This window comes from Trachurus trachurus (genome assembly GCF_905171665.1).
Source record: "Trachurus trachurus genome assembly, chromosome: 14".
NCBI classification, from domain to species: domain Eukaryota; kingdom Metazoa; phylum Chordata; class Actinopteri; order Carangiformes; family Carangidae; genus Trachurus; species Trachurus trachurus.
In genome coordinates this window covers 7,895,353-7,923,001 of record NC_139903.1, presented here as the reverse complement: position 1 = coordinate 7,923,001, position 27,649 = coordinate 7,895,353, and the positions used below count along the sequence as shown (strand labels likewise).

General features: G+C 39.5%; 1 protein-coding gene across 1 annotated transcript; it reads left to right on the top strand.

Annotated features, from left to right (window-relative positions):
• The first annotated feature begins 2,395 nt into the window (after positions 1 to 2,395).
• LOC310996856 (hexokinase-4-like) lies at positions 2,396 to 26,774 on the top strand. Its single transcript, XM_083986358.1, has 11 exons — positions 2,396 to 2,459; positions 4,623 to 4,736; positions 12,986 to 13,148; positions 14,335 to 14,483; positions 15,702 to 15,821; positions 15,905 to 16,000; positions 16,654 to 16,753; positions 17,219 to 17,402; positions 19,481 to 19,636; positions 22,338 to 22,571; positions 26,112 to 26,774. Exons 2-11 carry the CDS (start codon positions 4,623 to 4,625, stop codon positions 26,311 to 26,313), a joined length of 1,518 nt encoding a protein of 505 aa, XP_083842484.1. The 5' UTR covers positions 2,396 to 2,459; the 3' UTR covers positions 26,314 to 26,774.
• Positions 26,775 to 27,649: the final 875 nt, after the last annotated feature.

Sequence of the window (27,649 nt, the reverse complement as noted above, 5' to 3'; positions counted from 1 at the left end):
TTTGAAATTAAGGTGTTTATGTGTCTGTAAGTGATTCCTGAAATTTAAACAAGCAAAAAAACAACTTTAATTCAGTGAACATTTCAAGGAAACTCAAGGACAAAATTCAATGTATCCTCTGTGTTTAATTGGGACGACACTGTTGCCTTTAAGATTTCCCCTCAATGCTGACCAAGCAGACTGAGGGCGCTGCTCGTGTAGCGACCGGCAGGAGGGTGAAAGTGAGCGTGCTTACTGTTGTGAGTCTAATAAGTCTTTTTTCGTCTGTATTATTCATGTAATTGTCCCGATCTCTGTGGCATATGTTGTGTCACTAGTTGGTCATCTGTTTCAGACAATTTTTTGTTGGATACCAGAGATGGACAAAGTAATTGACCCCAGTACTTGAGTAAGAGTACAAATACTACTGGTCAAAATTTACTCCGTTACAAGTAAAAGTAGCTCAGTCGACATGTTACTCGAGTAAGAGTAAAAAAGTACTTGCTTTTAAAGGTACTTTGGGCATGCATGGGCATACATGAATTAACCTCTATACTGTGTGTAGTTAATGTAACTTTCTGTGAGGAGTCCTGTATTCCTACACGGCAGATTAAAATCTACCCAAATAATAAGCCATGGGATAAATAAGTCTTTAAAGGAAACAATAAGAAGGAAACTGCTGAGGAGCACAGAGAGGCAAAAAGGGTGGTCAGAGCAGAAATTAAAAAAGCTAAACTTTAATTATAAGGACAAAATCGAACAAAAATGCAACAGTAAGGATCTTAAAAGTGTCTGGAATGGCATGTCAACCATGACAGGCACTCAAAAGTTGAAGAATAGTAAAGTAAGATTAGATGGTTTTAACTCAGACAAAGAGCTAGCCGATAATTTTAATCATTTTCACCTTAGGTTTGACACGGATGATCTTGAAGGCAGAGCAGATCAGACGAGGTTTGACAGACACTGCCTCTAACACACTGCCTGATTTTAATCTTGATTTTGATGTTGAAGATGTGAGGATTTTATTTAGTAAAACTAAAACTAACAAAAGCCCAGTTCCTGATGATAACATCTCAGGTCACTGTTCAGATCAACTGTCTTTTATTTTCCACCACATATTCAAGAGCTCCTTAGAGCAGCAGGCTAAAGTTAAATCACCAAAGTCCATCAGACCTATCGCCCTGATCTCATTGGTTATGAAGCTATTCGAAAAGATCATCAAAAGAGAGTTGGTGGAGGCTGTGGAGGACATTTTAGACCCCCTACAATTTGCATATAGGAGTAAAAGAGGGGTGGATGATGCGGTCTTAATCCTTCTTAACTTTGTTTTTAAACACCTAAGGCTCCGGCCACCCCTGCATACTTACTGTTCTTTTTACTTCTGCTTTTGACACAATTCAGCCACAAATTTAGCCCCTTTATTCCTTTGTTCACTCCTATCCTATGCTCCAACGCACCTGTTTTTCAAGATTTTTTAGGTGTGCATCAGCCTCCACACCTTAGCCACAAATTTAGCCTCTAAATTATTATCAAACTTTAAGCTGTGTCCTATAGTATTGTTGGGTGGATTTTAGATTTTTTAACAGACAGATCACAATGTGTCAGAGTGAACAGTGCTCTGTCTGATGTCCTCTTCTCCTCCACCGGTTCTAGTAAAAAATGAATTAAAGAAAACATGTTAATCTGATTAAAAACTGATGATCAAACACTCTGCTGATGAAGATCATGACTGAAAGCCCAGAATAGCTCATAATAAAACTACATGTGAGTGTTTCCCACCTGTTAAATCTTTTATCCCACGTTCAGTAGCCTAGCCTACTATATAAACATAATAAACATGAACAGTCATATTTGTCCATCAGTTCATAAAACACTTACATCCAATCATAAAAAAAACTGAGACAGGTCCCCAGAGGATGACATGATAACGCCTTTGACTTTTCTCTTATATTATCAATTATTGTTATCTAATGTTGGCCAAGTGTCATCAGTTTCACGTGGTTTCCAGTCTATCGTTTATTGTGAAGTCGTGTAATAATCACGTTATTGTCATGTGTCATCATGGTTTTTGAGGGGAGTAAAAGTTGGAGTCAGAGCGCGTGACAACAGTTTATTTAGCTATGTTTTATTCATTTTTTTGTGTGTTTGTTTTTCTTTTAGACAAACTAACACCATATGACAGCGTTAGATGAAGTTAAACCCGGCGTTCGTGTGATCGGTAGTTTCCGTTTCTGATCGTAAAAAGCGCTGCCGCTTCCGCGTCCGCGTCTTCTTCCTCCGCTCGGCGAAGCGAAGCGAAGCGCATCTCCACATGTTGCGACATTTAATGATGAAGTGGGTGTAAACCATGGTGTAAACACACACACACTTGCATAGCGGCTCCACGCACACACACACACACTCTCACAGTCTCAGTCGGTGAGGAAGTCGCCTCCTGTCAGTTTCAGCAGCAGCAGCGGCAGCAGCAGGACTTTTTAAAGGTGAGTAACAACAACTTCTTCTGACAGTTTCTTATTTCCTGCTATTGTTTGATCTTTAAACTAATAGAAACTCAGTCTATTCTTTTACTTAGTTTTTATTTATTTATTTATTAAAACTTTTTACTGTTGAGTCTGGGTGCAGGTTTCAGTGAGAAGCTGCTGAACTTTATTACAGCTGCAGGAAACAGGGACCCTCTGCTTCCTATTTAAAGGACCCCTAGGCAAACACACACAACATACATTAGCTGCTGTGTGTTACCTCACATTATTACTGTAGCTAGTTGTAGTAATGGAGGCACATGACCGACTGGTCTGGTGTGTTTGCTGTCAGTCAACTTCAGATCAGATCAGTCAAACATGTTAGTTGTGTTTCTGTGTTTGTTTTCTTTGTTTTAAATGGGTCAGACTGGTCAGAGGGTCCCAAGCCGGGTGGACACACCTGGGTCTCAGGTGACGGCTCGAGTCTGTGGTTGTGATGGTCTGGGTTTTGCGTTAAAACCTGTGTGAAGCAACGCATGGGCTGTGTCCTCCTGTCTCAGCCCAGGTGTGTCTGCCAGGGGCGTGGCCTTTACACTAAGCCTGTAGGTGCATCCAGGTGTGTTGCATTCAGGAATCCTGTGACGTCACCTGTGGGCGGAGTCTCGTGGTCTCATCTCATCAAACCGCACTGGTTCCTGTAACTTGATCTTTAAAGAGGTGTCACGACCTCTGTGTTTCCTCAGGGCTTTTTTTTTTCATAGTTGAGATGATCTGAATGACTGCCACTTAAAAGTCTATCAATCAATTAAAAGGTATAATTTTGAATAAGAAGTTAGAATTGTTCACTTTTCCTATTAGTTGGGATTGGTTTGGTTTGCTATCACTGCTAGAGCTGGAAAAAACATGCTAATTTTTTTCTTTTTCAATGCAATGTTAATATCAAAATTTGATTTATTTTATTTCTCATGTTTGGATTTTATTTAGCCAAGTAACTGACCCGTGTTGAAATTTGTCATGTTAGTTTTTACCGCAGGCTGTGGTAGACTGCCTATGTTTTGAATTAGCTTAATTAGCATGTTGCTGCTTATTTTTGCTTTGCCCCCAGTCAGTTGTCATTTACACTAATAAATAAATTAAATTACTGATACTAAATATTAATACTAATATGAACTCATATATATTTTTAGCACTTAGCTTCTACTTGCCCATAGGTTTTGATGGCTAGCATGTCTGTAGGCTAGGCGACAAGTTGCTAACTTAAACATGTTAATCATTCCTGTTAATTTTAGCACCAAGAACATTTACTTACCAGTTTTAGGTTAAAAAAAACAAACTCCAATAAATCTACTTCCAGCTTTTAAACTTTAAATTCTGATCTTTAGATTAGCATTTTAGCACACAAGCTACAAGCTAAGTAGCATGCTGTACTAACCTGTAATAGCCTACTGCTATTTTATAACAATGTTTTTCCTGTGTAATATTGATATGTAAAAACCAGATAGCAAGAAAGTCTGACTTTACCTAAACTTTGACAAAATGTAGGCTACAGCAACTGGCTTAAGCTTTGACGATTTAAGCACTCATTTGAAAATAGGCTATTAACATGCTAAAAGAAAACAGTTCAGCAAGTGGAGGATGAAATGATCTCCAAAAGACTTAAAGTTACATATGACACATTCACTTTGCATTTTAAACAATACAATTTTTATTTTTATTATCATGTTTTACAGAAAAGGAAAATGTCCCTCAGCAAAGGTTGGCCCCCCTGCATAGTTAGCCCCCCCTTTGGAAACTATCGAGTGTAAATAGTAGGCTACTAGGCTATATCTTGTCTGATACCTTGGTCAAGTTATCTGAGAGCTCAAGTCTCCTGGATTTCCCATTATTTTTGCAGGCTGCTGCTTTGTTTCCCCTTTTTACCCTAAAACGGTAGAAAACAGAACTGATATTGCTTAAAATATTGCAAAAGAGTGTTTCATGTTTACCTTTAGGCCCTGTCTTCCACCTGATGAACTGTTAACAGAAACTTTTACATGACACTTTATAGGCCTCTATAGCCTACCTACCTGTAAACCAGCCTAACGACATTCCCATTGTTCAGCTGTGTTGTGTTAAATTATTGTTGGTGGAGCCAATTGAAAATATAATTTTCTTATATTTGACATGTTAATTTTGTCTGCACAGATGAGCACTATAGAAAACGGCGAGAGCATCAGTCAGGGTTCCAAGAAGCCCAGGTTGAGTGGAGAGACGACCCACCTGCACGTGGACGGGATCCCCTCGGACACACTCAGACAGGTACGAGTCACCTGCAGAGGTCACACTTACTTCCTGTGTTGAGAGACCCACTGTTATTCCCACAACATTCATTATTTCTGTGTAAGATTTCAGTATTGGGAGCAGTAATAGTTATTAGGTCTATGGAAAAATGGTCAAAACTTTCAAAATCCTCACAACAACTAGTTTTTAATTTATAACGGTTGTAGTTGTCCTCAATTCAGTAAATCAAGAGGTCACTGATGCATCATGGGTGCAGAGCCGGCCCATGCAAGGCATAAGCGAACTAAACGCCTTCTTAGGGCCCCTGCATGTATAAGTAATGATTTCTATATGAGCAAAGATATAGCCTATTATTGTACAAAAACCACAATTTAATGTCAACAGAGTGCTGCTGCTGATGTACTTTCTGTTTAAATCTAATGGCTGATGGATTTAATTTTGAGGGGGACATCAACAGTGCAGGAGCAGCAACACAATAATCCACACATCCCTACCACAGACATACATACCCAACACAATAATATCGCACATTCCTACATACCACACATAAGTACAAGTACTCGCAACAAAGGTTAAAAAGGACACATATAAAAATAAAATTAGTTAAAAACAGGTTAATAGAAAAAGTTATGGTGGGAGTTACCTGTTGAGAAGTCGGATAGAGACATCCAAAGATTCACATCTTCAGTCCAGGCTTTTGAAAAAAGAAATATGAATAGAAATATGGCTCCTGATATTATAATAGTCTGTGGACATCATCATCATTCAACATTTTCATGGTCTGGTGTTAAAAAAGCAAACTAAAAATTGCAACAAAAAAAAATCGAGAATCGTTTTGAATCGAGAATCGATTTTGAATCGAATCGTGAGACACTCAAAGATTCCCACCCCTAGTTTATATGGCTTATTTGGGTCATATTTAAGGTGCTTCTGTACTGGACTGTATTATACTGATCATTATGTCTTATGCATAGCTGCAACTAAAACAATTTTTTTTATGACTTATATGAAATCGACGAGAGATCTGGTAACACTTACGATTGGTTGGCCATCCTGTCCTGAATCACTAACGTTTAGACAGGGTTAGAGAGATCTGAAGACTGTTATGTTGCATTTCAGTAGAACGGCTGTGTCGTGAATGCTAGTCGGTTGGTGGTTGACTGTGTAAGTCACGTATCACTTTGATGTGAACTATTTCAATTTTACTTTCAGTTTTACTTACTGGATGTTGTTTAGCTGCCTGAAAATGTGTGAGAACCGTTGTCCATGGAAACATGTGCCTTTTTTTGAGGGGAGTCGTGCAGTAAATGTTCTCAAGATTGTGACTGTGTCTCAACCACAAATGAAACAAAGAAAATACTTATCATATCTCTGTCAGCACATGCAGTGGTGGTTCTACTTTATATGGTAATACCCTCCTCAGAGACAGAGAGACAGACGACATAGCAACAGGTGTGTGTGTGTGTGTCTGCAAACTCTGAATGGGAATCTAGAATGTTTATCATATGATAAACACACATTTCAGGACCCTGACTTGTATCATCAGATAGAGCAGATGCTGTAGAATAAAGGGTTGGCTTAGGCTATAGGCTGACAATATAATCATAGAAAGCTGAAAATCTCAGGACATGTCTGTTCTGATTATCAAATTTTGCTCAGGGCCCCATGGAGGCTTGGGCCGGCACTGGGTACGTGGTTTATGCAGGCAAAAATAATTCACTGTACAAAGATGCCATTGTGTTTCCTTCATAATTTACTCACCCCAACAACAAAGGAACAAAGTGATCATGTTTCCTGATGCTTCTCCTGCTCTGGTAAACAACCCCAGGCCTGCCCAGGTGCATGCTGGTTCTAAACCAGTCTAACTTCATAAATAACCAAACTTAACTAAAGTACATTGCCAGATTACCAAAAAAAAAAACATATAGAAACTAATGAATAACAAAAGACCAATAATCAACGTCAAAAACTAATTATTGAAAGTGACCAAAAGATTATGCAAAAATCAGGAAACTGCTTGATTTGACAGCAAATAGTAAACATTTTTTAGAATTAATGAATACATACTATATCAATATTTATTATTCATATTTCATTGTTCATATACTTTTTTATGACCATTAGCTGGGGCCAGGTCGTTTTCATGTTGTCCAGTTCATGTAACCTCACGAAAACACATCGTGGCCTTGTGAAAGTGAAACCACAGTCATGTGTTGAAGTTGAAACTTAAAATTTGCTGTTTACGCACAAAACTAAACTTAGACTCCTGGCCTCAAGAATGAACTGAGTAGACACTCAGTATGTCAGAGTAACAGTCAGTGACCTCACAAAACATGAGTTTATCTCAAACACCTTGAAGAAATCTCTTAACGTGTTGGTGGCCAAAAGATTTGATGTTTTCATTTATTTACTTAAAGGAGCATTATCGCAAATACAGCAGTAATAGCATAAAATAAGCTGAAATATGCAAAAGATGGGTCGGGGGGAGCCATAACTAAATTTACAAAAAAAATCGCCAACAGTATAGTGTCCGTGGGGCAAATGCAGAATTTGTCTTTGTTATGATCCAAGCCGGCCCGGCGCTTGCTGCGTTCAATTGCACTCGGAACTCGCAAATCCGACCTCCGAACCGGAAAAATGCAACAGTAAATAGTAATGGAGCAGTGTCAGGCTGCTTACAGTCACTGAATCGCTGGTAGAACACTTTGTCTCCACGTCCCTGTGTCTTTCTTCAGCTGTCCTCTCAGCGTTATTAAGGAGGAGGAAGTTGCAGAACTGTTGTTGTCGTTGTTGTGGTTGTGCGGGACGTAGAGCTGCCGCTTCCACTAGCGAGTTTTCTTTTTCCCGCGATTGCACGTTCATTCAGCCTGGTGAGGGAGGAGGAGGGGGAAGGGGGGAGGAGGGAGGAGGAAGGGGTCGGGGGGGGACTAAACGAGGCTGCTCTCTCTCTCTGACAGCTGCCCACTTGTTTATATCTGATAAGCTCCGCCTGGCTCCATCTAGTGGCCGAATTAAGAATTTGGATTTGCGATAATGCTCCTTTAAAGCCCCATGTAACTTATTTGGCTTTTTATTAGCAAAAATCAAATATGTCTTTCATAAATCCGTATTTCACTGAAGTCGAATCACACCCGCATACAAATGAAAGCTTTCTCGTACCTTAGAATGAGTTGTTACAAGTAGTTACAAATACATAAGTGGGCGATGCACCGAACCGAGGCGGCCATGTTGCATCGCCATTTTTTACGTTCAGTGGCAGCGTGACCATAGGTAACCATGGAAACTCAGCGGAGCTGTGGGCTCGGCCTGTTAAAACTGTCACCACTGTGTAGTGTGAGGAAGGACGGAGGCGCTGATGTTGTATTCAGGTGCAGTCAGGCAGACGGCCGTCGGCAAACCAACCGGATGTCATTTTACTCAACGAGAGAAAGACGGTAAAACGTGGGTCAGGTAAACACTATGACATCGCCATGACAACATATTGTCAGGCCTGTATATTGTTTTGCCTCGTGCTGGCGGACCACTTGTTTACATAGAGGCTTGTTTATCCTGTTACATGCAGCGTCTGTTGTCTGTCTGACATCTGCCCGATTTCACGTGAATGCAACATCAAGAATACGTTCAGATATGCAACCACACCGCTAGATGGGGGGAATTCCTACATACTATACCTTTAAAGTGTTTCTGTTGGGAGCTGTAGATGTGGAGGCTGATTGATGATGTCATGGTCATATAATAATAATCATCAATCCATCCAAGTATGTGGTGACATAGAAGTGACTGAGTTAGTGTGATTGTGTAAGAAAAATTTCCATCCTGTTCAACTCTGTGGGAACAAACTGTCTCTGGTGGGAAGTGACTGTTGGAGGAGGCTCGGATTAGGAAATCACAGAGTTTATGTCAGAGTGTGATTCATGCACAGGACGGGACAACGTGAACCGTGATGAGATGTTACTCATGATGTTGTAATGAAAGACTTTTGGATTTTTTTATCCTCATAATGTGAAGTTTGTCACGTTTGCCTCAGCAGGACAAAACAGAGAAGTCACACCCAACAACTTCCCTCCTTCACTCCTGCATGTTTCTCTTTTCTTTTCTTTTTTCTTTTTTTACATGTCGTCCACATTTAAAGTTGCAGGAGCAAGGCATTAGCACTTCCTGTCTGCAGTAATGAGGAAAACCTAAAATAGAAATAAAAACAAGAGGTTTGAAGCCTCTTTAGTTCTTTATGACTGGAATGGATCAGATGATCAATGATTCAAATGATTGATCCCATCTGCAGCTCACAAATAAAATGATGAGAGTGATTATTTTATCTGTTAATCTGCCAGTTATTTCTTTGATCAGATTAAACTGTCTTTAAAATCAGAAGAAAAATAATTCTCGTTATAAAATCCAAAAAATAATCAGGTTACAAAGAAACAAATCTGATCCTCAATCAGAAACAGGAAGCACTGGTATTTCCTTTTTTTTAACTTTGAAAATGACTAAAACCAAAACAAGAAAACAGTTAATATTTGTTACAGAAGAATTTAAACATTTAAACATTTCTTTTAAACATTAAACATGTATAAAATATATATATATATTTTTTTAGCTTTTTAGCTTTTTCATTTACTTTAGTTGAAGTGTGTTGAATTGCTGCCTATTGTTGCTGCTCACACACACTCACACAGTTGTATATATTGTTGCTGCAGAAAGGGTTCAAGTCAGTTTAAAATAGTCTTTTTAATAGTGAAGCGTCATGATGCAGGAATGAAGTCGTGACTCCTCCTCCTCCAACAAGCGTGTAGCAACAAGACGGGAGTGAGGAAAGAGTGGGGGAATAAAAAAATGAGTCTGGAAACAAACACGTCTGTGGAAAAGTACAGGAAAGAAAGAGAAGAAGAGGAGGAAAGGAGGAGGACAGAGAGGAGGGCGTGGGTATTAACACTTTTATGCTGGGTTGTGCAAACATGCAGACACTGGTCCTGATCCTGGATCTGATCCTGATCCTGATCCTGATCCTGGTATTACGCCTTAATTATTGCACAGTGTCTTTACAGCACCAATATAATGATAATAACAGTAAAACTGATACTAAAACTTCAGGTGTTGTTACATTTAATATAAAAAGATTATACAAGATCATACGAGCAAAAATAAGAGGAATTGAAAAATTGAAAATGTTACGATAATGAAAATTATGACATACATACAACCAATTAACAGTATTTTAACTTATATCTAGGTTGCTCCTTTGTCGTTTATATTCGTTGTCTAGACATTGGATATATTTTATCATATATTTTCCTCTTTGTATTCTATTTATTTTTCCCTAACTTTTCCTCTGGAGCGGCCTGGCCGAATAATTTCCTTCGGGATGAAAAGTTATATCTATAAAGTTATATCTATCTATCTATCTATCTATAATGGAGTAAAAATGAGGAGATTTGTCTCATTGTGGCCGTTTTGCAGCTGTGTCTGTTTATATAAACACAAACCTGTAGGCTCCACCACACATCTGGTCCAGATGTGCATCCAGCTGCTGTGTGGCTCCACCTCCACCTCCAGCACACTTTGCTTTGTTGATCGGCCATGTTGTTTTAGGCAGTCTGCGTCTCTTTCTGGTCGTTTGATCGACTTGTCCCGATCAGATGTAATGAACCTGACTGTGGAGGAGCCGGTGGCTGTTGAAACTCGTCTCTGTCAGACCGAACACGGTGGAGAAATAGCAACCAAACAAAACAATCGCTGTCTCAACACAGGCTCATTGTGCTGCGGTGCATTCAGGGACACTGTCTCAACATGTTGAAATGTTGTCCTCTGATGTAAAATCATCAGGTTACATTATTTCATATTTTCAGATCTAACTTGGATTTTTTTTTCTTATTGAAGTATTCCTGCTCTTTGGGTGAAACTCAGAGCCTCGGCTTTAATCCTTGTAAACACAATTTATTATTATTTATTATTTATTTATTATGTGATCGTGACATTTAATGAATCTGAATTGTAATCTTTGGTGCAGAGCAAAGTAGAAGTACAGAATTATTACACATATTTAAAGGGATAGTTCACCCAAAATTCAAATTGCGCTCATTATCTACTCACCCTCATGTCGACTAAGGGCTGGGAGAAGTTTCAGAGTCCTCCGTGGCTTCTCTGAGTTACAGGGGGTCTCGGCGTAGCAGTGCATGTCCATATAACGATTGCAAATGGATACCAACTGTCTTCGTAACAAAAAGACACACCAAAAAACATCCAAATACCTCCATGCTGCGTATGTATGTAATGTCCGTCTTGTATTGAAGCCCCGAAATGCGAAATTGTTCCGAAAAAAAATTAAATAAGTCTATATTTCAAGCTTATTTGTAGCGGAAGCTCTTCTTCCTGGTCCGTCCAAATCTCACCCGATTTGCGTCGGCGTCAGTAATCGCACTGACTCTGAAACTACAATTTGAATTTTGGGTGAACTATTCCTTTAACAGTATGTCCTAAAGTTTATGACTCCCCACCTCTGCCAAAAAAAACAAAAAACAAACTACTTTATGAGCTTTAGATTCAATACTAGTTTAATTTATAGTCTCTAAATAGGACGTGTCATCCGGACACAGTTGTAAAGTCAGGTTTGTTGTCCTGGTAATGTGACTGGTTCAGACACACACACACACACACACACACACACACACACACACACACACACACACACACACACACACACACACACACACACACACACACACACACACCTACACCTTTACCGACACCTACCTGTGCAGGGTGTGTCAGTTCCTTTACAATGCAAAAAAACTTTGTTCAAAACCAGTTTCATTGCAGTCAAAAAGTGCTCCTCCTCCTCCTCCTCCATCCAGGCCCTGATGAGCCAGAGGAAACTGGAGGAAAGGCAGGGTGGAGTGTGTGTGTGTGTGTCGGGGGGGGGGGGGGGGGGGGTCAACACAACACAACACAACACAACACAACACAACACAACACAACACAACAACCAGAAACACATGGCGCTAACAACACCACAGCTCTACAACGCTCATCAGGAACATGAGCCTCAACAAAAAGAGGAAACCTTTTCCATAGCAACAACAATCACAATCACATGTCTGAACTTATAAGTTAAGGTTGACCCGAGTGCACTCGAACGCACCACGCCCACTGTATCTATCCACTGTACTGCACTCATCAGCCTCGGCCTCGATAAAGATCAGTGTTCAGTGTTTTTTCCAGCTCTGACAGGAAACGGGAAGTTGAATGTGAATAGTTGCTGGCATCTCCAGAGGATCGTTACACTCAACCTGCTGCACCAGGCGGCTTCTTCCTGCACCACCGTCACCGTCCTCCTCTCACACATTTAATTCAGCAACACACGCCTTTATTAGGAATTTGAATGCACACAGGAGCTCGGTGCGTTCACTGCAGCTGCAAACAGCTAGTTAACGGGCAGCTACACTTAACTAACAAAATAAAGAGTTAATGACTGAGTTTTAGACTTTTAATTAGTTCAAACCAGAGTTAGGCTGTGTAGATGTTTAGTGTTAACGCTGAGCTGAGCTGATTTAGAAACTGTTAATTAAATGAAAGAAAATGAACAAACTGGTGTGATTTTCAAATGTTGTTCAATTAAGTTAGTAGAAGTCATTAACTCACACACACACAGGCAAAAACATTTCACTCAGCTTGACCTTTGCGTGTGCATGTGCGTCTGGACTGTGAGGAAATGCTGCCATCTTGTGGACAAACATGTGACCTCTGGGATTTTCTACTTTACTTTATAAACTACAAAACTAAGACAACATTAATATTTTCTGTTCATCAGTGGGGAAAAAAGTAATCATTACTAATTCCTGTATTTATACGCCTTCAAAAACAATAGTTTACAAGAACGACACAAGAACCCAAAGGAAGGAATAAGCACTAAAACAACATAAAATACAGACTGAGACAAAATAATTTTTACAAAGTTGTTGGATAAGACAAAAGGTAAAAACATCTATAAGAAGTAGCAATGGAAACCTATAAAAACAAGCATGAAAATAAAGGAACAATAAGGAATATAATTAAGATATTAAGGATAAATACAAGACATAAAAAGAAATACAGGAGGCAATACAAAGATGTAGAAATAAATGCATCTCCAAACTGAAAGTCAACTTCAGTTTATTTGTTTTTTTGCATCATGCAATGTTTGATTATCACCTGGTTTTAGATGCTGATCAGTCTGACTGCACAGATACACTCAGAGTTATATTTATCTCTATGTGTGTGTGTGCGTGCAGGTGGAGCAGTACCTGCAGAGTTTCCATCTGTCCCTGGAGAAGCTGCAGGACATCTCCGCCCGGCTGAAGCGAGCCATGGGCCGAGGTCTGGGGAAACACTCCCACCACCGGGCGGCGGTCAAGATGCTGCCCACCTTCGTCAGGGCGACGCCAGACGGGACGGGTGAGAGGACGAAGCTGCTGCTGATCAATAAGCTTCATCAGTTACTTAAAGGGATAGTTCAACATTTTGGCAAATTGGCCCATTGCCATAATCGCTATAGTCATAGCAGTAGGTTCGTTACCTTTATTTGTCGGTGTAAGCTATTTTTAGAACGGAGGAGCGGAGCGGCAGGCTGTTCAGAGCTACACTATGGAGGCTAATGGAATTTCTTGGTTTCCCTCATCAAACTCATCAAATACAAAATCCCAAAACTCCAAAACGCTTTCGTGGACAAGTTGTGACCTGCACAATCACCACGCTATGAGATAATAATGGAACGTTACGAAACGGAGCCGTTTTCGAGGTAAATGCAGAGTCTGCTTGCTGAAAAACTGTCCCTGAACGCAACGCGCATCAGCGGTTTTGCATGAATTTACCTCTAAAACAACTCTGTCTCGTAACGTTCTATTATTATCTCATAGCGTGGTGAATGTGCAGCTCACAACTTGTCCACGAAAGCGTTTTGGAGTTTTGGGATTTTGTATTTGATGAGTTTGATGAGGGAAACCAAGAAATTCCATTAGCCTCCATAGTGTAGCTCTGAGCAGCCTGCCGCTCCGCTCCTCCGTTCTAAAAATAGCTTACACCGACAAATAAAGGTAACAAACCTACTGCTATGACTATAGGGATTATGGCAATGGGCCAATTTGCCAAAATGTTGAACTATCCCTTTAAAATCAATAATATAATATAATCAGGACGTTGTGATTGTCATTTATATCAAACTTTGGCGTTTCGACTTCTTTCCTCCTGTTGTGCAACTTCATTTCATCACATCAAAATTACACAACAGCCTCAGCAGATTTCCCAGCATGCACCATGCCTGAGTGCATCTGTTTCAACCAGGTGTTTCTCGTTACAGAACGCACAGTTCAGAGTTCAGACTTTTATGTTCATTACGCCTGCAGACAAAACTCAGGGCTGTAAAAAAAAAGAACCAAAAAAACTCTGTGATCCTGTTTTTTCAACATCAAAGATAAAACGGCAAAACTCAAAAATACATCATAGATCTGTGATAATGAAACACTTCCTGTGTAAACAAAGCTGAAAATGACTTTGAGCATCTTCTGTTTCTTCCACCAAACAACAACAACGTCTTTGTTATTTATGGTTTGTGGATTAATATCATGTGTTTGATGTGTTTCAGAAAAAGGCGACTTCCTGGCGTTGGACCTGGGAGGAACAAACTTTCGAGTGCTTCATGTGCGAGTGGTGGAGGAGGAGCAGAAGGTGCTGAAGATGGACAGTCAGATCTGTGCCATCCCCCAGGAGATGATGCTGGGGACGGGAGATCAGGTGACACACACCAGCAATATAAATATATAAATGTGTGTAGATGTATGTATAGTATATTAGGGTTGTCAATTGATTAAAATATTTAATCGCGAATAATCGCATAATTTTCCATCATTAAATTCAAAATGCACCTTAAGAGGGATATTACTCAAGTGTCTCATACTCTTATCAACATGGTAGTGGATAAATGTCTTTGCTTTATGTAAATGTGTGTTTATTATTATTGCAACAACCTGAAACAAGCACATACACTGATAGCTGAGAATATTACTGTTAGATACCGCTCCCCAACTCTAATAAATATGAAAGGAGGCTCCCACATGCTTGAATTTTACACTGCGAACTTGTATCATCAGAACAGACATGTCCTGTGATTTTCAGCCACTTTCCGCTACAGAATCACTTTGGGTTGTAAGCGCACGTGATGTTCGTCCGCATTGAAAGTAATGCAAAAGACGCCACATCTGACAACGTGACTTGTGGTGCACCACTTACACCAGGCAGTTTAAACGGATCGAGGTCCAACTATCTACTACCCAAAAGCATCGCACTGGGAGCCAAAGTTCAAAACAAAGCTCCTAAACACTGTGTATTACCCACATCGACAGTAAATGCAAATAACTTTGGTCTTGTTAAGAGAAATATCTGGCAGAGAAAAAAATATAGGATATACTATATATAAAACAAACAAACAGTTTAGATGAACTTTGCACCCATATACTGTATATTATTATTTGTGGTGCCAAACTGTCACTTACTCACTGCCATTTAATAAAAACACATTGAAAGACACAAACAAGCTACAAATTCAGACAAAACAACTTCCTCAGTGTGACGACACATGAGCTGCAGAAACTCACAAACACAACAGGAAGTGATTTGGATCAATGCACTTCAGTCCAAATAAAAGCTCCGTGGCTCTAGAAGTTTGTCAGGACAGATATCTGTTAGTGGTGAATGAAAATAAGTTTGTTTTATTATAATGTCAATACCACATGATTAAGATATTAATATTAATACCTACTACTAATATCTTAGTATTAGTCTTTAACCAGGTCCGTCTCTTTTCTGTGTACTCTCCCCCTGCATGTGTTTTCTTAAGTTGCAGTGTCTTGAGCTCTCAGGGCCACCGTACAGCAAACCTTGATGCAGCTTTATATTCTGAGATGTTCCAGATGTCAAAGTTGAAAATATCTGTGTGTGTGTGTGTGTGTCCAGCTGTTCGACCACATCGCCGCCTGCCTCAGCGAGTTCCTCGAATCTCAGGAACTAAAGGGACAAACTCTCCCTCTGGGCTTCACCTTCTCCTTCCCCTGCGAACAGAAGGAGATCGACAAGGTCTCACACACACACACACTGTAGAGGCTGTTTGTGTGTCTCTGTGTGTGTTTGTGTGTGTTTTTAACAACCTGTCCTCACAGAGCATCCTGATCCGCTGGACCAAAGGCTTCAACTGCTCCGGTGTGGAGGGCAGAGATGTGGTGCAGCTGCTGAAGGAGGCCATTCACCGGAGAGGGGTCAGTGCTCGATAACAAGGATATATATTATATATTGATCAGTTATACGGTTATCTTTGAACCATCTGGTTTATCATCCTCTGAGATGTGAGACTTTGATGCCTTTTATTTCTCATCATCTGATATTTTATAGGCAAAACGTTTAATCGATTCATAAATAGGTTCATAAGTTGATTATGAAAATAATAATGACCTATAATGAATAATGATTAGTTATTAATAAACAGCCTAGTCATGTTTTTTTTCTGAACCAAAGAGAAATTGTGAAACTCTCAATAAATTTTTGGAACTTGTCTTTAACTCAAGAGCTTCCATGTTATAAATTATAGATTATAGATCATGACGTGATTCAAGACAAAACCATATGTGAGGTTTCATGTTTAAGATAGATAGATAGATAGATAGATATATAGATAGATAGATAGATAGATAGATAGATAGATAGATAGATAGATAGATAGATAGATAGATAGATAGATAGATAGATAGATAGATAGATAGATAGATAGATAGATAGATAGATAGGTGTGTAGGTGTGCGGCTTATCTGGCAGTCAGATTATAAATAGGAAAGACATAAACACACCTGTCTTTCTCCCTCTGTCTCTCTCTCTCTCTCTCTCTTCCTCTCTCTCTCTCTCTCTCTCTCTGCAGGATTATGATATAGGCTCAGTTGCCATGGTGAACGACACAGTGGGGACGATGATGAGCTGTGGATACAGAGACCAGAGCTGTGAGATCGGCATGATCATCGGTAATGAGAGAAATGTTGAATGAGTAAAGAGCTTCAGGACGTTGTAATATAGGGGGAATATGGGATGTGGGGTAAAAGTACAGGTTACCTCCATAAAATCTGCCCCCCACCAGAGAGAGAGAGATAGTTGACTCATTAGATCACTGAATATCCAAGATCAAAGACTAGAACTTCTGTATGAAGTGATGTTAATAATTCATGTTGACAACAAAGAGACAGAAAACAACAAGAAAGACAGAAAAAAAGATCAATAAAGGGACACAAAAATACAACAAAGACCGAAAAAATTACACCGAAGTGTCACAAAACAATAACAAAGAGACAGAAAACAACAAGAAAGACCGAAAAAATTACAACAAAGAGACAGAAATACAATACAACTATATAACATCAAAAACAACCACAACAAGATCCAGAAACGTCCATGTACGAATCAAACCGAACGCTCTCATTCGTCCTCCACAGGAACGGGGACGAACGCCTGCTACATGGAGGAGATGAAGAACGTGAAGCGAGTGGAGGGCGAGGACGGACGGATGTGCATCAACACGGAGTGGGGCGGCTTTGGAGACGACGGCGTCCTGAGCGACATCCAGACAGAGTTTGATGTAGTTGTAGACAAGGACTCCATCAACCCTGGCGTCCACACGTATGTTTGACCATCGATACAGTGTTTTTATATATATATGTATATATACTATAATACATTTAATAATAATAATACATTTAATTTAGAGGCGCCTTTCTTGACACCCAAGGTCACCTTACAGAGCATAAAACTATATACTATATATGTAGTAATAGAACAAATATGGAGAGTTACATGGAGAAATCTTTTAGTACATTATAAAGATATTCACAGTTAAAGGGCCAACGAGGAGTTTCTATTTGGTTATAAAAAAAAGTATCACGTTAATGTGGATGAAACTACGCTACCCACACTTGTTAATGGGCCCATTTTCGATAAATATATCGTTCTGTCTCTATCGTTATTTTGTTATTATTAGTGGTGGCGGAGATGCTGGTCGAGCCGACCAGCGTTTCTTTACTTTCGGTTTCGTGGCGAGTCATGAGAATAACGCAGCCGAATCGCCGTTTAAGGTCGGAACTACGACGGTATGTGATCGTCATCGTCTTCGAACCTCTGACTTTAATTATTGATGATGAATGAAAACATGAGTCTGTCTTGCGCCGGTCAAAGGATTTCACGGTGCGCGCGGAGGCTCATAAATGTAGTGTGAAAACGCTTTGCTTTTCCAAAACTCCTCGTTGTCCCTTTAATAGACTATCTATACACAAAACATATTATGAAGAACCTGAATTTCTTGATAAAAATACGTGCAATTTCAAATTTCCACACTGAGGACCGGATTGGACCCTCGGCCGGGCTGGTTTTGGTCCACGGGCCACACGTTTGACAACACTGATTTAGGCCTTTAGTTGTAGTTTAGATTATCTAATGTGATCTAGTTTCTAACTTTAGCCTCATAATTGTTATATATATAATTGTTATATATATATAATAACTGTTAACTAATGTCCCACTTCAGCCATAATATGTCATTTATTTCACTAATATAATATAGCATAACCATAAATGTACAGTTTAGCCAACTAATGGTAACCAGTGTAACACTTAATCTTTTAATGGTAGCTAGTTTCTGACTAATGTTATATAGGGTGACCATATTTTGATTTCCAAAAAAGAGGACACTCGGCTGGCTCTTACTTAAATAATACTTGAAGTTTACTGAAAAGATGTCTCATATACAATAGGTGTGCTTTATGTATGCATAGAAAGTTCAGCTATACAATAAAATATCTCTTTATAACCAGAGTCACAACAACTACTGTTAATAAGCTGTGAAAAGCTCCATCAATTTAAGTTCAGGCTTAACAGTCCCATGAAAAACAAAGAAAAACCGAACATATTGACGAATTCATAACAATTTTGAGAACATTTACGACTCCACTACATTTATTTGACAGCTTTAGTGGAACAAGCAAAGCACTGCAAGGACGGTAACATGTCATTTCACGGATCATGTTTATTATTTGTACTCTGAGGAAACTGCTTTGTTGTGTGGTTTGTACTGCCAGATTTAAAATCCTGGCTCATCCACACACACAATCGTTGAGGTCCTTGATCGCCTGATGAACAGCTCAGAAAACATTCACTCAGCCTCTTGATTTCAGTAAATAAACAGCTGAACTACAAAGTGTTTCAGATTTTATTTCTTTTGTTTAAAAAGACTATTTTTTGCTCAAGGTCTCATGGACAAATCCCCTGATTCACTCCCAAGGCCTCTCACTTCAATGTTTTATGTGTTTAATCTCCTCTTAAAGGAACAGTTTGAGGTTTATTTAATTCTCTATCATATATAACATATACTAATACAATAATCTATGTTAAATCTGTGTCTTTTGTGACTGAATATGAGGGGGCACTTTTGTTGATGCTAAAATCTCCAGTTCTTCTTTTTTTTTGTTGTTGCACATATTCAAGGCAAAACTGCTCCTATAATATAATGTGTTTTTGTTTTTATTGGAGAAACTATTTGCAGAGTTACTGAATGTGGACACTCAGTTGTGATATAAATAACCAAGTGTTTGAAGATATTATAGTTCATTGCAAAACAACAGTATAGGCTTTATAATCTTCCCCCCTCATTTCTTTGATATAATTTACCAATACACCAATGTTTTTCCACGTTATTCCTCCTGCAGCTTCGAGAAGATGATCAGCGGCATGTACCTGGGCGAGGTGGTTCGTCTGGTGCTGGTGAAGCTGACGGAGGACAAGCTGCTGTTTAACGGACAGAAGTCGGAGGCCCTGCAGTCCCCGGGTCGGTTCGAGACCAGGTTCATCTCTGAGATCGAGGAGTGAGTGTTAATATTTGGATTCAAAATGTCTTTAAAGGAATAGTTCACCAAAAAATGAAATTCAGTCACCCTCATGCTGATGAATACTCTGGTTTTTTATTCCTCAAAGTGCATCTGGAGACCCGGGAGGCCGGTTCGTAGTCCAATGAAAACTTTATATGAGAGTCAATAGCGACCGACACAAAAACGTCCATAAAACTACACAAAAACCATTTAATATTCCTCCACACTGCTCGTCCGCTGCAATCCAAGTGTCCTGAAGGGATATAGTCCCGAGTTTACCCGAAACAACGTCATTTAGGCAAGTCCGGTCACGCCCACGTGCATCAATACAGGACTGTATAGGCTGTAAAAATGTCCTAAATGACGTCGTTTCGAGTAAACTCTGGACTATCTCCCTTCAGGACACTTGGATTGCAGTGGACGAGCAGTGTGGAGGAATATTAAATGCGGTTTTTGTGTAGTTTTATAGACGTTTTTGCTTCTCCAGATGCACTTTGAGGAATACAAATCTGCTCCGGAGTATTCATCAGCATGAGGGTGAATTTCATCTTTTGGTGAACTATTCCTTTAACAAACTCTGCATGCACTGAAGTAACATTAAAACGGATACAGGACTGTGGGCACAGTCTGCGACCACACACAACCCAGCGTATCGCAGTGGTTCCTGACCTGTATAGATATAATAAAAGAAAGATCCACTAAAATTGACAAAACCCAGTAAAGCAATGTAGCCTACATTTCAATAGAAAAGGAGAGCAGACGGTGTGTCGTTCAAAGTCAGTCGGTGCTAATGACCTTGTAATTGTTGTAGATGAGCTCATTATCTCACAGACTACTACCTTAAAACACCCTGATGTGGTTTATCACTGTGCATCATCATCATCACAGCAGAAAACACACGAGCAGCCAGAGAGAGAGCAGCTTCATCCTCTCACTAACGTCTAAATGTTTCCTCCTGCCACTTCCAATCTGTGAGTCACATGCGGCTCCACAGACGATGTCAGGACTCGTTAGCTCTCGTTGACCCTCGGGTGAAGACGATTGTCCCTCAGCTCAGTGTCTCGTTTAAAAGGAGTTTAAAACCAGAGCGTCTGATTATATTATATTATATTATATTATATTACATCCTGTGCTGTCCATTAAACCAGGGGGTTCCCCTTTGCAAACCCACCACCAATACCACCAACCATGTAAAGAAACATTCACTTTTGAACGTATTTTATTACTTTTATTAATGCAACAATCATTATCATATTGCATTACAGTATATAAATTATAATTTGCAGCAGAGTCTTGGACGGCAGGGCTGTTGGTCTGTTGTCCTTTCTGTCTATTTCTGTTTTCTACCTGTTAGTTTGAGGAGCAGAGCAGCTTGATGTCAGGTGCAAACCACAGTTTATGAATGATGTTTTAACTGGAAGATGATTAGAAATATAAGCATGGAAAAGTAGATTTTGATACATTACATTATATTTTATATTAATTAATTATAGTCAGATTTTATTTTGTTACTTGCATTTTTTTCTAATTTTCCCACAATTTTGCTGAGGTCCCCCTTAGCGCCCCCTGGTGGCCTCCCAGTGGGCCGCAGCCCCCACTTTGAAAACCACTGAATTAAAGGAGACATAGTCTGCATATTTCACTTCTTTTCCTGACCATTGAACATCTACAGAGTAGTTCAGCTCCAAAAACTACTTAGTTGTTTCGTACGGATGTCAAGAAAAATCCTGATTTCATCCGCTCTGCAGCCACTTCCTGAAACGCTTCGTTTTGGCTTCGTTTTCTGTATAGATGCTAGTTGGGGGCGGGTGTCGTGGGTGTGTTTTGTGCAAATCCTTTGCAGTTTGGGGATTCGTCCTGATTGGATGGTAAAACCTGACGTCAGGTTTTGCACAAATGTTGCGTAGATCTCGTTACCAAGCGTTAAGAGAGACTGGAAACCAGGTGAAATCTCAGTGGTGGATCACGGGCGGCAGGACCGCTACAGTTCATGTTGTGCAACTTTGCAGAGGTTCAGCATGGACACATGACATTATAACATTGTAAGGATGATATATAAAATATGCAACAGCATAATATGTCTCCTTTAAAGCAGAAGTAAGCGATCCGGTCGTTTTGGCTAACTTCTTGTCAGCCGATGGAGTTGGCAGTCCCCGCCCTCGTCATGAATCTATTGGTCCTTGTCCCTACGTCACCACATTCACGCGCATCCCTTGGCTGCACACACAGCCCTTCATGCCGTTCTCTCTCCTCATTGGATAAAGGTTGTAGGATACAAGGAAGTATACAAGAAGTTTTCTCCTCGGCTTACAGCACAGCAGAGTGACTGACTGACCCGTGTTTCGGACCAAACATCTTACATCTATGTAAGTGATTGCTGTCGGAAGATACAACTATTTAAGACTTATATTAACACAAATATTCTGCTTACTTCTGCTTTAAACAACAACATTCAATCAACACATTTTCATGGAGGCGAGACCGAACAAACCACTGAGTTCACTTTCGCCAGTATGATTCATGATAGGACACAGACGGTAAAGACACATCTGCTTGAACATCTGGAGCCGTTTTATGAACAAACAAGTGAAGAACCTGCACAATTCATCCTATTAACCGTTGTTTTTTTGCCATTTAATGAGTTTAGAAACATTATTTTATTGTGTTTTGTGGTGTTGATGTGTCTGTGCTTCTTCAGGGAGGACACGGGTGTGCAGAACGGCAAGAACATCCTGACCCAGCTGGGTCTGAAGTGGGACCTGGTCGACGTCCACGTGGTGCGTCTGGTCTGCGACACCGTGTCCTCGCGCTCCGCCCGTCTCTGTGCCGCCGCCCTGGCAACCATCGCCAACAGGATCCGAGTCAACCGCGGGCTGACCCACCTGAAGACGACCGTGGGGGTGGACGGGACCGTGTACAGGAAACACCCAAAGTAAGAGCAGTCAAAGACGGTTTATAAACCAAGACCTTCCATGACGAGTCAGCTTCCTGTATGATGTCCAGGGCCGTTGCTAGGAATTCTGGGCCCCTTTAAAGAATACTAAAGTGGGCCCCTCCCCCTGGCTTTTCCTTTTTTTTTCTTAGACTACGTATGTATTATCGGTTTTTATTTAGCCTTCTTTGTTTTTGTTTGTTCAAAAACTCAAGTATCTTAGCAAGAATATTTGTCTTATTTCTAGTCAAAATGTAATTTCTAGTCAAAACAAATCAAATTATACTCAAAATAAGACACATCATATTTAAAGCAGCTTGTTTTTAGACACTTTTTACTTCTTTCAAGCAGATTTTCACTTGGAATAAGTAGAAAAAATCTGATAGTGGAGCAAGTTTTTCTTCCTTATTACAAGCACAAAAAACTTACTTTCACTGGCAGATTTTTCTATTTATTGTGAATTTAAGTGAAAATGATCTAAAAACAAGTAAATTTTTAGGTGATCAGTCTTATTTTAAGTGGAAAGAGATTAGTTTTGACTAGAAATGAGACATTTGGACAAGAAATAAGACAAATATTCTTGGAAAGATGTAGAATTTTTACAGTGTACTATGAGTATCAGTCAGGGTCTTACGCAGAATAAATCAGTCATACAAAGATTAGACTACTGGGGTTTTTTATGGGCGCTGGGCCCCTAGAATCATCACCACCTTTCTCCCCTATACAACGGCCCTGATGATGTCACGTGGGCTTCTGCACAGCCACGCCCCTTTAGGGAGACCAGAGGCAGCCTGGAGTGTATGGGAAAATTGAACGTGAACACCGATTATGGTCGAGTCTTTCTCCCCACAGTCACTGAAGTAAATTTTGGACTCATTTTTCACAAGCCGCATCTCTTCTGAACAGTTTGACACCAAAATGGCAATTTTCAGACGGACACATCAGGAGAAAATCCACTTTGTTCCAGACCTGTCTCTGTCTCTATACGACACACTCTCGCCAGATTTGGCACAGATCTCCTAGGCAACGTCAAACAAACGGCCGCGAACTCCCGTGAAAATGATTTAAATTATTTTTGTCATGCTAAATATGACTGTTAGTAGTGTAAATATTTAATGTTATCATAAGAAAATATAAATATCTCACTTTCATCTACCTACAAATTGTATAAATCCACACACACGTTCACAGACGAGGTGGGGTGACGGTTGGCCACGCCCATTTAGAGAGACAGGAAGTGAAACCATTTACTGTATATCTTTGGAGCAGCCTCTCATGGAGTATCTTTCCATTTATTGAATATCTTTGGAGCAGTGGCAAAGGTGTGATGTGATTGGTCGATGGGTAGTTTGGACGGTCGGAGCACAAATAACAGTTTATATCCACGTTGAATCATTTTCTAAAGTCAAATCGTCTTTGAGCTCAAAGTCTAAATGAATAAGGAGGAGTTCTTGGTCTTTATAGGTGAATATTGGGGAAGATATCAAATCATACTCGCGTGTGTGAGTGTGTGTGTTGCAGGCCGGAGACAGTTTTGGGTGTTGACACTTCCTGTCTTTGTGAGGAGAACAGCATGTTGAGCAAATAAAAGTCCTGCAACTTCTGTTTCCTCCAGTATTGTCTCCTCTCACATTAACACACTTTTTTTATATTAATCAATCTAAAGGAATGCTGTTTGGCAACGACGAGGCTCTTATTTTGAAAGATCCAGTCAACTGCAGTCAATCATCCAGCTGCAAAAAAAAAGTCCCAAACCAATTTGACAGAAATAGAAATAGCTGTTTGTTGCATTGCATATTTATTAACGGTTCTGAAGGCAAATATGCGATTTCAAAAATACACTGAACATTTCACACCATCTTCCTGTGCAATATTTCACAATAAAAGCCGAATTAAGAAAATGAATGGAGAATGCCCAGTGAAACACTAGGGGAGGGGGAGGAGGGGGGTTCATATTTGAGGAATCAAAACCATCAAAATGTGGCTTCTTACTAAAATATGACCAGTTTCCCACAAAAGCATAAAGAATTGGGCGGAAAATGCCAATTAGCTAAACTGAGCTTCTGCAGTTTAGGCAATAATAACGGCTCCGATCACTATTTTAGTAAAATGATGAATGACTGTAAGAGTTAGGCTACTCAAAAAAAACCCAAAACATTTCATCGTTTTAACTAGCCCTTGCAATTACACCAAGTACCACTAGGGGTCCGAGTCCCCCTGGTTGTGTCCAAGGGGGCAGTTGTGGATCTGAGAAGTGAAGCTCACTTCCGCGTTCAAAAAACTGCAATCCCCCCGGCTTCCTCTGGGGGCTGGTGTCAGAAGGGAGCATTCCCCATAGACCCCCATGTTAAAATCGCCGATTTTACATCCTCAGTAAACATGTTAAAAGCCTGGTGTCAGAACGTTTTTTTTTCTCAATCGATAGTTTCTACCCCCGCACACACTCTGAGGGGGGTGAATTTTTTTTAAACTCTACCGTTTTACTGTTATTAGGTTAAAACTCTGGCCAATTAGGGCGCGGAAACGTTGAGTGACAGGCCCGAGCAGCTCCGTGGACAGCTGCTTCGAGGCCAGTGGGCGGGTTCTCGGCGGTTCTCGGCGGGCCAATCCAACATGGCGCTGTCCAGGCCGCCATATTTGAGTCACAAAAACGACTCCCCAAAACCAATGGGTGACGTCACGGACGCTACGTCCATTCTTTTTACAGTCTATGGTTGTGTCAAACTCATTTTAGTTCAGGGGCCACAAACAGCGCAATTTGATCTCCAGTAAAATCACTGTTATTCCAGTATAATAACAGCATTATAACCTGTTAATACAAAGAACTTTGAATTTCTCCCTTTGTTTTAGTTCATTATTAAGATGTTTACAGTTAATGAACTGTCCTTTAACAAAACATGTTATGAATAACCTTAAATTTCTTGTGTAATTTCAACCATAATATTCCTCTTCTGTCTTCAATGTAATTTTCACACTTGGTAAATTCATCCTGAGGGCCGGATTGGACCGGGGGCCGCACGTTTGATACCCCTGATGTACAATCAATTACTCTTTTTGCTTGAAAAAAAACAAAAACAACAAACAAACATATTTAAAGGAATAGTTCACCAAAAAAATGAAATTCATTATTGACTCACCATTAAATTAATTATTGACTCACTCTCATGCTGATGAAAACTCTGGAGTAGTTCTTTTATTCCTCAAAGTGCATCTGGAGACCCGGGAGGCCGGTCCGTAGTCCAAAAAAGAAAACTTTATATGAGAGTCAATAGTGTCCGACACAAAAACGTCCATAATACTGCACAAAAACCTTGAAATATATATATTTTTGTGTAGTTTTATGGACTTTTTGTGTCTGATGTTATTGACTCATATAAGGATTTTGTTTCGTTAGTCTCCAGATGCACTTTGAGGAATAAAAAACTTCTCCGGAGTGTTCATCACTGAATTACTGTACTTTTTTTGGTGAACTATTCCTTTAAGAGTAAATGTGATGCAGTTTGATGTTGAAACATTTTCTCCTCCTCTTCCCTCCTGTAGTTTCAGCGAGGAGCTCCAGGAGACGGTGCGCCTCCTCGCCCCCAAGTGCACCATCACCTTCCTGGTCTCGGAAGACGGCAGCGGGAAGGGTGCTGCCATGGTAACGGCTGTGGCCCAGCGGCTGGCTCTCCAGTCCAGGCTGTTGGAGGACAGCGACGGCGAGGATGAGGAAGAGGAGGAAGACGAGGAAGAGGAAGATTAATGAGACACAGTATCAGAGTATTGTTTTGTTTTGTTTATTATATTTTCATGTTACGTCCTTTTAACACGAGTTCAGTTTATACTTTGTCTCGTGTTGAGTTTGTTACTGCACATAAAGTTAATTCAAAACTACAACAGTGTCGGTTAGTGAATGAATGAATTAAGGGAGAAATAATAGTTTATAGACTTTGTGTATTTAACATTGACCTGATGAGATTTATCTGCTGTCGCTCATACATTTAAGCTGTTAGCACTAAAAAACAGACAGAATGTGTTGGGAAAGGAGGCGGAGTATTGAAAAGTGTTGAAAAAGCAGCTGAGATTTGTTTGATTGATTGATTGATTAAGTGTTTGTCAGTCTCTTTGAATAAATTTCGTATTTTAAATATGAACATAATTGTCCTGTGTTCATCAACCTGGGGGGAAGTGGTTGTTGAATCCTAATTGTTTAATCTTTACAAAAATGACAAAGTTCTTTCAGAATCCAGAACAACTTCAGATCTTTGGATTAAAACTCTCAGCTCTTGATGTGATTGATCACAAACAACCTCCTGATCGATTATATCGCTCCCTCTGACTCTGTTTCACATCCGTCTATAATCTCTGGTATAAATAACGTGCTACAACACATGAGCTGCGACATCTCTACGATACAACAAAACTTTTTTCCGGGGAAACACAAAAAAAAAGAGGAAAAAATGACGGATCTGTTTGGGTCTGATGTTCAATGCTTCTTTTAGAAGTTCAGTTGGTGGTGTTTGAAAATAACCTGAGTTGGTTTGGTTTATTAATTATAACAATATCAATATCACATGACTCGGATACATGTTGTTACTTTATTTTTTTTATTTTTTTTAACAAACTTTATTATATTTATATAATAAAGTTTGTTAAAAAAACAAATAAATATAAATGTATATTTATTTTTTGATATGATTTACCCTTGGCTAAACAGTTTTGTTATGTATACATAACAAAACTGTTTAGCCAAGGGTAAATCATATCAAAAAATAAATATACATAGCCATAGAAAGTAAATTAAAAAATCATATATCTATACTTATATATACAAATACATATATACATACATAGACATAAAAAAGACAATCAATATAAAAACATAATAAAAAAGGAATATTTTATTAAAAATATTTTTTTCCTAAATAAAATTAGGTTTTAGTGCCTTTGGGTTTAGCAGTCCGTTTATAATGGTGCTGTATTGATAAAGTTCTTGTAAAAAAAAAAGTGAAGTTTGGTTTGCTGTTAGTCCATTTTCTTTTATGCATGTGAAATTTTCCCAAAAATAAAACAAGTTTTACAAAAAAACAAAACAAGTC

Coding starts and splice junctions, on each gene's coding strand:
- LOC310996856 (XM_083986358.1), top strand. CDS start 4,623: ATGAGCACTATAGAAAACGGCGAGAGCATCAGTCAGGGTTCCAAGAAG. Junction 15,822..15,904: donor AACAGAAGGAGATCGACAAG/GTCTCACACACA, acceptor CTGTCCTCACAG/AGCATCCTGATCCGCTGGAC. Junction 16,001..16,653: donor AGGCCATTCACCGGAGAGGG/GTCAGTGCTCGA, acceptor CTCTCTCTGCAG/GATTATGATATAGGCTCAGT.